Here is a 12,777-nt window from a genome sequence, read left to right as displayed (position 1 = left end):
GAGCAGCATTTTTCCGAGATCACCATGGCATTGGCTGAGGGGGAAAAAACAGAATGAATGAGTGTGATGATTCAGGCTACACAAAACAACAAAGAGAATCCTGAGCAACCTTTCAGGGGGAAAGACACAAGAAAAAGTGATGTGTGTTGGTGTGAGCAGAAAAGAACAGACAAAATTTGCTCTCAACAATATCAGAGTGCAGTAATCTTATCTCCTACCTGTTACTCTCTCAAAAAATCTCCAACCAAAAGACCCCAAACCATTACAACGTATGTGTAAATAAATACATTAAGTATCCTGGCTCCGTTAAGAGCAGGTCACCCAGGAAAAAAGCTTCATCTTTCCTTTTCTATTTCAGTAGAAGAAGACAGAAACACAGTTTCTGTCCTGATCAATGACTCAATATTCTAGAGAAGTACATTTGGTTTGACACATTGAATTTTCTCTGAGGAACATGTTGCTAAAAGTCTTCATATTCAGCTTCTACTTTGGTCTGAAATAAGCTTAACTTTTAATTTCTCAGATATTTATAGAGTGAGACCAAAGTGACATTAAGAAGTGTGATGTCTTTGCTGTTTTTAAAACCATGGTGGTCTACAAGCAGACCACTTTGTAACATCAGCTGAAAAAAACAGACAAATGCTATCAACCACAGTAAGAAATCATGTATACAGAGTGATATAATAAATATGGAGGATGGTGATTTTTGAAGGGTAAATTATTTCAACAAAACCCTATCTATTTTTTTCTGAAAAAAACAGCTCCAAAAAGACTGTGATTGCAAAGTAAGATGGAGCAAATGTAGTTGTCACAATCAATTATTGTCTTTCAAGTGCAGGAAAATGACAAATGAGCCATTAAGAGCTGCTATTCTTTATTTAGAACTAAAAAAGAGAGAAATGAGTCTGCAAGGGAAAAGATCTCAAGCTTTTCTGCAGGTTGATTTATTTCAAGTGAAAGTTATGTGAATACATGGAAGAAATATCTTCTGCAAGGTGTTCATCTTGGTAACCCTGCAGACCTGCTGCGTGAATCTCGGTAGGACCAGTTAATGTTAATTTGTCTGTGGAAACTGGAAAGAGGATTCTGCAGCTGAGATTCTTTTTTTAGCCAGCTGTAGAGGTGATCTTCAGCAAAAAGCAACTTTTTAATACCCGGTGATGTTAAATACCCTGAGGATGAAGGAATTAGCTGTCAGCAGAGAACTGATAAGACACAAACAAGCCTTTATGTGTCATCCTAGTCCGTGTGAATGCACATAAAATCAAAACATTTCCACAGGGCAACTATCATGGGTAAAAATGTCCGTGGTGGGCAGGTGGTGGATGCAGGCAGAACCCTCTGAGCGCCTCCACTCTGTGTTAACATAGAAATAAAAGGCAGGTAGAGGGTGGTCCCTGACCACAACTTCTATCAGCAAATGATGTTCTCCTTTATCAGCGATTAACCAGGAATGACTTGTTAGCACCGGGGGCTGTGTGAACACGGGGGGAGGCATGTGGAGCCCCCATGTTCGCTCATGGAACCGCACCGGGAGGAACGAGGACAGCGGGAACACCCGGAACACCTGAGCACCGGTAGAGACCGGCACACCGGGATCACCGAGACACCGGCAGAGACCGGGACACCGGGACCGCCCGCGACCCCTCAGCCCACGGCGAGGGGCGGGCGTGGCGCTGAGGGGGGGCGCGCTCCCATTGGCTAGCGGAGGGAGGCGGGAGAGAGGGAGCCTTGTGATTGGTCGCTACCCGCGGCGGGGCGGGGCGGTGTCTCGCGAGAGCCGCGCGGCAGCCGCGGTCTCGCGCGGCCCGGCCCGGCCCGTCCCGCCCCCGGGTCCCTGGGCCGGCGGCGGCGCCGCTCCCGCTGCGGCGGCCCCGGTGAGTGGCTGTGACCCGGCCGGGCCGAGGGGGAACGGGGACAGGGCCAAGGTGATCGGGTCCTGACGGTGGGAGGTTGTCTTCGGTGCTTTGCCCCTGCTGTCTGCTCGCCGGACCGCGCGGGCACGGCACCGCTCCGTGAGGGGGTGCGCGCTATGGCCGGGCCCCATCGCCCCTGTCTATCCCGTTCCCTCCTTGTCTCCCCGTTTCTCCTTCTCTTCCCCGTGTCCCCCTTCCCTGGTGCCCCTCTCTGCCCCTTCTTTCCCCCTTTCCCATCTCTGTTTCCCCTAAATCACCCCCTCTCCCCCGTACCCCCTTTCCCTTCCTCCTCGCCCTTCCCTGAAGGTCCCGGTCCCTCACGGGGCCATGGTCACTGGGTGTTATCAGCCCTCATCCTTCTTTTTTACTCTCCTTAAAGAGCATGGTTGTGGCTGTTCCTCTTCGGTAAGGCTGCACCTCCTCCTTGGAAAAAGATAATTGAGAGAGGAAAAGTTTGGCTGGTGGTGGAAGGGAGTGGAGGAGGTTCCTTTGAAGTAAGAGCCAAAGTAGATTGTGACTGGACTTTGCATCTGTGGCGTTGCATGTTTGTGTGTCTGTGTGTGCCATGGCTAAATGTGCAGTTGTTTTATGGAGCCACAGCTCTGTGAAGAAGTGCAGGACACCTGAAAACCATCTCTGGACAAATTGGAAAGCTATTGGATATTTGTGTGTGTATTTTGTCATTTCTCAACTTCTGATTTAAAAAAAATCAGAGAAGGATGAGCTTTCCTTTACCTTGTCTTATATTGTAGAGGTATTAATAATAAATACTCAGGTTATGCCCATTAAAAATTTTAACACTTTTCCAGGCATTATTTTAATGCTGATCACAGAAGAAGAGTTGGGAATTGTAATGGCTTCATTTCCTTGCTCTTCTGGTCTAAGAGAGCTTTAATGTTAGGAGTGCCAAGGGCCAATGTGTGTGCCCTGTTCCCTAAAACAGCTAATAAAGAGACAATGGTTAAAAACCTCTTAAAAACTCACAAATGTGTTTTGCTCCAGAAGGACACAGATCACTGCTAAGAGCTGTTATCTGCAAGTCAAGGGAACTCCTCAAACTAATGAAGTAGTTTGATTAATAGTATGGTTGGGTTGGCACTCTTTAGCTGGAGTTTTGTGTGCCATGCCTATAACCAGATGGGATTTATGATTCAGGGCCTTCACTTCCAATATTTGTTATGATTAGAAACCTCTCCTTCAGTGAAGGATTGAACTAAAATAGAAAATGTTATTGGTGGGAAGCAGTTCTGAGTCCTTGCCTTTCGTTAATGGCAATTAATTTATATACACAAGTCTGTAGCAAAATGGTAACTTTAAATTAATGAGTAGTCTGGGTTTATTATGTTTTTTATGAGATTGTTGAAAAGATGCAGCATTGCTGTTGTTGTTTAAATCTAGACAGCAGAATAATGACTTGAATTTTGGTTATATCTGAAAAACAAGTTGAATAAAGTCAGGTTTCAGATACAAGTTAATTTTTAATTTGCCTTCCTGTTTTTGTTTTCTGGTGTTGAAATTGTCAGTTAAAGCTTGACACTTTGTTCTTTCTGGTTTTATTTTTAGTAGAGCAAGCTGAAAATCTGCTGTCTTATCTAACCCTTTATAAATTTTCTCACTGCAAGTTTCAGATTTCTCATATATTAGTGTAATATTTTAAAATGGCTTTACTGCCTATCTATCCCAATTACCTCTTCAAACTGGTAAATTATTCCACCAGTTTTATATGGGAAAGCACTTCAAACTTTCATTGCCTTTTGTCTTACTGCCTTAAAAGATAATGGTGATTTTAAATCACCTGAGACTAAAATTAATTAATTTATTAATTGTGTGTTTTTCTTATCTGTGGGTTCTTCTTTTAGCACATGGGACAGGATGTGGGACATCAGTAATGGTTAAAAGAAGTTGCTTTTATTTTCTTCTTGTAGTGGCAATTTTGACAAAATAATCCAAAAGGTCCACTGAACATGTATGAAGCTAAAAGCATTAAATATAAACAAATATAACAAAGATTTTATTATTTCAGATCCTGTAATGCACTAAAGCTTAATCCAGAAAATAGTCCAAGACTTGCTTCTAACACAGCTTATGGTGTGAATGTTCTGGGGACTTTGTATGTTAACTGGAACAAGTGTGTTTAGATAAATTATCAGAGAATCTGTGATCAGGAACTCTTCCTGCAAAAGAAGCACAGCTACACCTTGGTAATACTGGGCTTTTCTCCTCTTTCTGTCTCCTAGAAATGGCTCTGCTCTGCGAAGAGGCCATGCAGTAGATGTGGTGCTTAGTCATGGCATCAGAACTGTGTAAAACAATCTCTGAGGCAAAGCTGGAAAGGCACAAGAACTTGTTCTTGAATTACCGAAATCTCCATCACTTCCCTCTGGAGTTACTGAAAGATGAGGGGCTGCAGTACTTGGAGAGACTTTACATGAAGAGAAATTCCCTGACCACATTGGTACGACAGTCTCTTTATTGCAATGTTTACTGTCTGTGTGCTTAGCAATGCTGATTTTGAAACAGAAAGAAAAGAGATTATATTCTAGATAATCTGACCCTGAATGATGCCATCAGCTGTAAGATGTGAGTATTTAAACTTGCATAGGTCTTGTAGAGAATAATAAATGGATGGATGTTCATGACATTTTATGGTTACCCTTCTCAAGCTCTCAAGACCTCCTGGGGCTTTTCTTGTCAGGCTTGTTGTTCTGTAGGGTTTTTTTTTAGCCTATACATTTTACTCACATAAGTGGTCAGTTTCTCCTGTTAGATGATGCTATGCAGCCTATTCTACATTTCTTCTACATTTCTTCATTAGGCTGAATGACTTTTCCCTTGGTGTGTGCCTAATTTCCAAGGCAATGTCAATGCCAGGGTCTAATTCCAGCCCTGCTGTTAAGGTGCCAGTAAAAACTTGTATCTATGGGCTGCTCTTGACAGGAGAACACGGTTATATGTCACAGTTAATGTGGGATTTTCTTCTGGGATTTCTTCTTGTTTTGTTGTTGTTCCCTGAACTGAAGAAATTCTCACCCTGAGTCAATGTTGTGACCTCAAAATTCAGTGTGGGGCAGTTAAATAACTGTGAGAGGTGTTCTGAGCTGGTAAGACTCTATAGGCTAGAGTCAGAACTTGCCACTCTCAAGAGGCTCAAGTCTCCAAGTTTTCTTTTGTGGTTGCTTGATTGGATTGGATTTGTTGTTTGTTTTGTTTTTTTTTTTTTGGTGGGCTCTTCCAGCGTATGAGAGGTAGAGGAACTGTGGGGCATGACTACTTAAAATTCACCAAAATTGTACAGTTTTCAGGGTTTCCTAGAATGAGTCCATACTCCACTTTAAGGGCCAAAAGCTGAAAGGATTCTGAAGGTTTTATGCCTTTTCTTCATCTTGAATGAGTCACTTAAGTTGACATGTACTGTAGAGAATTATTTTAGCACTCTGGTTTTGGGCAGTAATTTAATAATGTGCAATAATTTAACAGGAGAAGAGGATTCATGGTTACAAATCAAAACTGCTATAAAATTAGCCAAAGGCTGTAAACAGCTCTGCCTTGACACTTTGTGAAATTCAGTGATGATTTAGTGCAGTAAGTTCACAAACTTTGCACCGCTCAAAAGATGAAACAATAAGGAGGGTTTTGTATGTAAGCGTTAAGACCTAGATAAAGAAACTGAAACAAAAGTTAAAATGTAGGTCATACTTAGGCAAAATTGCTTTCAAACAGCGTGAAGCAGAGCTTGATTAGATTCACAGCAATCAGGATAACTTGCTCATAATGTGCCTTGTTGGGCTCTCATTCAAGTGCTCAGCACTATTGTTGGAACAAGGCAAACAAATTTGGGTGTCATTCACTGAGCATCTGTTCCACAGAAGAGATGTTGGAAGTTGTAGTGGACCAAAATAGATCAAGTCAGCAGCATGTTACAAAAAAAGGCAGATGTCTTTTTGGAACGTGGAAAGTTTCACAATCTCCATTAAAAGCAGAAGGAAGTAATTATTGATGCTGTTAAAGCACAAGCTGGAGCAGAGTTTCATACTCAAGAGCAGCCTGGGTGAACTGGAGAGAACCTAGAGAGCAGCAGTGAGGGACCTTTAGAGAGCATGTCCTGAGAGAAAAGGTTAAAGGTGATGGAGAGGAAAAACCAGGAGGAGCTGGGGGAAACAGAAATCACAGATATTTTTACAGAATATAATTTCATAATGAGGTTTTTCGATGTCCACTACTGGTAGGACAAGTAGTGCTCTCAATTTTAGTACAGTCATAGGAAGTCAGGTACCCTGGGGCAGTGGGGGGAGTGGAAATCTCAGCTGAGAATACTTGAAAACAAATTATTGAAGGAAGATGTGTCTTATACTTCTCTAATGCAAGGTGATGAGCAATAGCTCATCAATAAGCACTTCAAATTGCATGAGCATTATTGAAAACCATCAAAACAGGACCTGAACCATATTTGTCTAAAATTAGGTGGTACTTTTGTCCCACTGGTTCATTCCTTCAGAATTCTGAAAATAAATGACTAAATCAGCTTTTGTTCTTTACTCTTCTCAAATGACTCTTGTCCTTGACAGATGACTTTTATGAAATGTCTGGGATAGTTACTCTGACAGAATTTACCTTGGCTAAGAATAATTTCATTTTTGTCTCCATTGGCAAGATGGAAGTGATGGAGTGCTGTGACATAATGAATGGATCAAGGAGCCATACAGCACACCTGTATCCCAGCCCCAAATCTTCCCACTTCTCAGTTCATCTTGATCACATGAACCTTCCAGTACCCCATTTCCCCATCTATTAAAAGCAGATAGTTGTTTGCCTTGTTAGCTCTGTCGGAAGCAAGATCAAGAGTAATTGATTTTAATTTCCTACCTCAGAATGCTGTCCTGTTCTGACAGAGCAGCAGGTGGGATGGTGGCAGCAGCTTGTGGTTCAGGTTAACATGCTAATCGTACTAAAGGCAGTAGGATGGCAGTGAAATGGGCTTTTCCCACACTTTGTCAGTGTGGGCTGGGATGTTTTGTGCCTGAGCCCATTTTCCCGCTTAAGCTGCGGTGTTTGCCCGCTCGGGTCCGGCCCGGCCGGGGCGGTCGCTGCACCGCGGCGGAGCTGCCGCCAGGGGGCAGCGCCGGATCAGCGACAGCGCCTGCCGCGCGTGACGTCACCGCCGCGGGGCTGAGGCATCGCTCGCTGCTCCGAGCAAATGCGGGCTCCGGGCTCGGGGCCAGCGCCGGGCGTGCTTGATACCTGAATATTGCCTGTTTCTCCATCTTCACGTTATGAACACAAAGCCATGTATGCTAGAGAATATGGCTATTGAAGGGATCATACATCATGTTTATTCACATGAACATTTCTAGTTTTAACAGGAATTTAATGATGTGATCAAGCTGCTTTTGAAATGCAGTCATTTCTGCATATATCAGTATTGTAACTCTTTTTTTTTCATTGAAACAAATCTATGTTAGAGCAGGTTTTTTAAGTAATAAAACTGTCTTAACTTTGAATAATTTTGAGTATAGTTTCCAACACGACATCTGAAGCTTGTGAAGCCAATTTTGTGATATGTGCTCATGGTTATAAATGCCACCAAGGAAGAGAATTACAGCTAGGGATCAGTTGGCAGTTAAGAAATGATATGCATATTAATATGTAAATATGAAAATCTAGTTTGATGGATTCAGCAGTTCTGGCTTGGTGGTAATTGATCAAGCTACACAAAGATTGTAGGTCATTTCCCAGTTTAGCAGCATTATAAAATACATTCTGGTTAGACATCTTGTGTAGTTCTTGTTCTGCTTGAAGTCTGTAAAGGCTGCAACTTCTTAGCAATCTCTTCCCTTCAACTAACTCATTTATCCGAATATATTTTCAAAAGGAGATGAGGTAATCCATCTTTTCAGTCTCAGAAATCTGACTCCCATTTTGCTGAGGACATGATAATGTCACTTCTAAGCTGTAGTTCTGTACAGTAGTGAATTGCTCACCCAGGATACATCTGAGATTGCCCTGATGGACATTTGGGGTATGGAACCAGGCTATTGTATAGACATTCCTTGTTTCCATTTTTCCTGCTGACATGTTGTAGTATGATGATTAAAATGACTTGGGTACACAATGTTTGTGTGTCTGGTTTTTGTTTAGAAACCTAAAAAATCTCTAACTCTCTTTCAGCCAGAAAACCTTGCACAGAAGCTTCCAAACCTCGTGGAATTGTGAGTTTGTGTAGGAGTTCTAATATATTTTTATTATGCTTATCCGTCTCATCTTAAAATAATCTAGAATCTATTACTTGCATATAATTTCTCTCTTAAGTGTGGAGGGCTTTCTTGGAGGGCAAGAAAGGGTAATTTTTTGTTGTTGTGTTTTCTTAATTTGTTTGTTATTGGGTTTTTTTTTCTGATGGAGGTGTATTAAGTCCAATTTTAATTTTTTTAAAATTTCTTGTTTATTGTACGTGAAGAACTTTATACCACTGTGTATACTGCTAAGAGAAAAAAACCTTACCCCATAAATTCTGTGTAGACTTGTCACACTGATAAAGCCCTGGAAGCTCCCAGTGCAGTGGTCAGAGGGTGGTGACAGAGCCAGAGTAACAGGTTACAGCCTCCAGCCCATCCCTCGCTGCTCAGTCCCACCCCAGCTCCCAGGGGTTTCATGATCTCAGTCGAGCTGATTGCAGTAATCAGTTTTTGGAACCAAGTCACAGATTGTCAAATGGGAGCAGGGATGAGCACGTAGGGGTAGTAACTGTGGAATGATGATTGCTGTAGGCAGAGCAGTTTATCCAGTCTTGTCCAAAAAATGGATGTCCCATGAACTGGATTGTTTTGACAATTAATTTAATTAAGCCCCTGAGACAATGTTTTCTTCCTTCCCCTTTTTTTATAAAGTTGTGATTCCCTTCTGTGGTAGGATTGGCAGTGGGGGGTTAAAAGGTTTGTCCTTTTCTCCCCTTTCAGCCCTTGGTCTCAGTTTCACATGAGTACCTGGTGGAGCATTGATTGTTTATTTCATGGCCAGCTCCCCACAGGAGGTGTTTGTCTGAGGAGTCCATGCCCTGATCTTGGCATCCTCGTGTGGCCCTTTACCCCACCTTGCTGGTGCCTTGTCCACAGTGTGACTGAACTGGTTTGTAGGTCACTGCAGTCTCTGACTCACTCAAGAGCAAATCCTATCTGATTGTGCCTCTGTCTTGAGAGCAGTAAAATTAATATTTTTATATTTGATATCATGATTTGCCACTGGGCATCAGGAAACCTCTGTGTTATTTGATACTGCTTTTAGGGAAAACCTGTTTAAATTACAGCTTCAAATAATTTCTTACAAACACTGATTTATAGGAGTCAAGCCTAATTATTTGGTATTCAGCAAGCTCAGTTGTCCCACCATTATCCCACACATTCTGGTGGTCTAGAAAGAGCTGCAATGGGCCTGTGGTTTGTGTAGCTCTAATAGGACAAATCAGTTTTTAATGAGACAATAAAAGGTGTTTTGTTGTCAGGGAAGAGACCACAAAACAAGGATTTATTTAAAGAATAATTTGGTACAGTAGCTTTCAGTTTTGAGAGACAAATTATTTTGATTTTCCTACAAGTTATTACATCCTTAGTTATTTCACTTGTGTGTCTTTCTTTGTATATCATGCTCCTGATGCTGGGCCATGAGGTGTAGCTCCTCATAATACAGGGGTTTTTTAGCTTAAGTGAAGTAGTTCACAAATATTTTCAGGAGCTGCAGCTGAAGGGATAAGAGAATGCTCATCCTATCTTTCTACAAACATGTTTGCTATGCTTATGTTTGTTAAGTTTTTAGCAAACTACAATTTTCAAAGAGGAAGAGAAGGTTCAGGTGCCCCATGCAGTTGAAATATTTATACATTTTTTCCCTTGTTCTGTCTCCCTGAAAAGAGAGGTTCCTACTTTAGGAAATGCTCTTGGAATACAGTGGGAAAAAACATGCCATGAAAATCATTCCGTGTGTGCCTAAGCAATTGAACACTGAGTACTCAATATTCCTTTGCAGTTGGATATCAGGATTGGAAAATTTTGTTACTGTTATTTTCTACAAGATACAATTGTTCTTTTGCAGCAATGATGATTGAAATCTGAAATGTGTAAAATCTAAGATCAGTGTTTATGTTACCAGAAGTACTGGAAGTGCTCCATCAGAGGGTGCTGAATATTCTTAGTGAGAGATCTGGCCACCCTCTGTAGCTGCATAAATAACCATGTGCAAGATTGGGTTTTTCTTTTGTAAAATGTACTTTAAGCTTGAAAAACCCACTTTGAGTGAATAGATCATGTGCTTATTTCTTCACTAAAGGTGTGAGAGTTTATGTGTAGGGGAAAATGTTTGTAATTGTATAACTTGTGTGGGTGTGGGCTTTTTTGCTTACCTTGGCCAGCATTTAGTGTCAAATAACCTGGTGATCAAATATGATTTATTCTGGTTATTCTCTCTGCTTATTCTTTTCCCTTTTTGTTTTCCTCCATATGACTTGCAAAATTAAAGCCTGTTATTATTGTAACTGTGAATGGTTTGTTTTACATAATTGTATGTAATTTTCTTTTATTTTTATGGTAATCATTTAATAATCCAAGTGAAACTTAAGTACCTGTCCATTGCCAGTTTATACAGTTTCCACAGCTTTTGTGGTCATAGGGAGGAATGGCTTTGAGGGTGCTCTTTCAGTCTGAAGCTGGATATTTTGCAAACTGATTATGTAGCAGAAGTCCTTGAGGGTAACAGGTGGTGTCCTCTGCTTTTTCTCCTCCCCCCAGGTACCTTCATTCAAATAACATAGTTGTTGTACCTGAAGGTAAGTAATCTACCAGCTCACGATAAGTGGCAGGAATCATAAAATATTCATTTTTCTTCTTTTGAAGAGGCCTATTTTTCCTTTATTTTCCCATAAAACATTAAAGATTTTCATACGAAATATACCAGTGTAGCTTTTAGTTGATAATGTCCTTGTTTATGCTATGTTAAATTCTTTTAATGAATTCTCAAATGCACCTAAATGCTGTTTGCTCCAGTTCTAATTGCAGAAAGTGAAAAGGCTAAATGGCACTCATCTGCAGAAACTAAAAATCCAGAGTGTCTGCTGCTTTCAGGCAGTTACCACACTGAATACTCTGCTGCTTTAGATCATGACAGATTTGAAACCCAAAGGAGCAAGAACTTGTACTAGTTTCTTTTCTTTGTCTTAATTGCAGTGATGCTCCAACCTGAGGAATTTGTGTTCAATTTATGCTCTTTTTGAATGTAAATTGGATAGAGTCAAAGGAATAGAAGTGGTTTCAGAGCAGAATTGTGTGAGGAGGGTCTGGATGTGGTGGTGTTTGCAGGGGTCTTAGGATGAGGGAAGAGACAAGAATGTTGACTCCATGTTTCAGAAGGCTTGATTTATTATTTTATGATATATATTACATTAAAACTATGCTAAAAGAATAGAAGAAAGGATTTCATCAGAAGGCTGGTTAAGAATAGAAAAAGAAGGATAACAAAGGATTGTGACTGACTGAGACAGTCTTAGCCAGCTGGACTGTGATTGGGCATTAATTAGAAACAACCACATGAGCCCAATCCCAGATGCACCTGTTGCATTCCACAGCAGCAGATAACCATTGCTTACATTTTGTTCCTGAGGCCTCTCAGCTTCTCAGGAGGAAAAATCGTAAGGAAAGGATTGTTCAGAAAATATCATGGCTACATTTGGAGATGGGAGTCCTGTGTACATCACCGTGTTTGTCCCCCTGTGTCACTGCCAGCAGAGCTGTTGGTGAGCTAGAGCAGCATTTCCACAATTGGTGTCACTGAGCTCTGAGACCGGCTCTAGCACCTCGAGATGTGCTCGCACACAGCTGCTGGGTGCTGGGGCTTGTCCTCCTCTCACAGTCCTGTGAAGGTTTCAATGTCACTCCTGGGTCACATTGATGCTTTAATCTGTTCTCTCACAAGCCATTGGCTCCCTGGTTAAGCTGCAGTTTCTGGACCTGAGTGACAATGCCCTGGAGATCGTGTGCCCGGAGATCGGCCGCCTGCGCTCCTTGCGGCACCTTCGCCTGGCAAACAACCAGCTGAAATATTTACCTGCAGGTGAGTGCAGTGTCTGGGAGCTCACGGCCCTCACTCACACACCCTGCAGCCTCACTGCCACGTCATCTGCTCTTGGTGCTCCGAGTGCTGCACCCTGCACTTGCAGGATTGCAGTTTGTACTGCTCCCAGTGGGCTCTAGTTAGGGAAAAGCTGTGCTCCGTGTGCTTGCAGAGTCCTGAGAAATGCTGCTGAAGTGGGAAAATGTATTTATTTAACAGCCTTTGCCATCGTATCAAGAAAATATTGAACTTCTTTGAGAAGGCACAAAATGCCAATGACAACTGTCATTATGATAAAATGATGTTTCTTCCTATTTTCCACAATAGAAAGGATTCCGGTCTTTCCTTCCTTTTTTTTTTGCCCAACAGCCCCAATCTCATATTTTCTAAAAAGACACATGTCTAGTAGCTTTGCCTATGGCAGTTCTAGCTCATTGTGACAGTAGATAACAAATGTTTGTCTTACTAGTTTATAATAAAAAAGCAGAACTTATTCAAAGTAAATGTGACACAAAATCAGAAAAAGTTGGCCATAGGCAGATTTTGAATGATTTTTTTTTGTCTTCTAAATACTTTTGATAAGCAGATATAACATTATTATTCTTCTATCACCCTTATATCTGTTCAGATAAGATGATGGTGGTTTTCAAATACTTTTTTAATTTTGGTTTTTAATTTTCATTTGGTGTATTTGCATTTTTTGATCTGCAGAGATGATAAAAATTTAAGGCTATGATTTCAAAAACTGGTCTAACTTAATCTAACAGGA

The 12,777-nt window shown here is 41.3% G+C and overlaps 1 protein-coding gene across 6 annotated transcripts in view; it reads left to right on the top strand.

The window, feature by feature from the left end:
* The first annotated feature begins 1,761 nt into the window (after nt 1-1,761).
* LRRC28 (leucine rich repeat containing 28) overlaps nt 1,762-12,777 on the top strand; it is a 52,334-nt gene continuing 41,318 nt past the window's right edge. The window contains exons 1-6 of one of the 6 annotated variants that reach the window (XM_054642063.2): nt 1,762-1,877; nt 2,296-2,410; nt 4,154-4,371; nt 8,082-8,122; nt 10,691-10,728; nt 11,871-12,008. In XM_054642063.2, the coding sequence (XP_054498038.1) occupies nt 4,189-4,371; nt 8,082-8,122; nt 10,691-10,728; nt 11,871-12,008 (400 nt within the window). In that variant the 5' untranslated portion in view covers nt 1,762-1,877; nt 2,296-2,410; nt 4,154-4,188. The other 5 variants (XM_054642062.2, XM_054642064.2, XM_077185290.1 and 2 more) reach the window with 5 other exon arrangements.

This window comes from Agelaius phoeniceus, chromosome 13 (genome assembly GCF_051311805.1).
Source record: "Agelaius phoeniceus isolate bAgePho1 chromosome 13, bAgePho1.hap1, whole genome shotgun sequence".
NCBI lineage: Eukaryota > Metazoa > Chordata > Aves > Passeriformes > Icteridae > Agelaius > Agelaius phoeniceus.
This window is presented reverse-complemented; position numbering and strand designations above follow the sequence as displayed.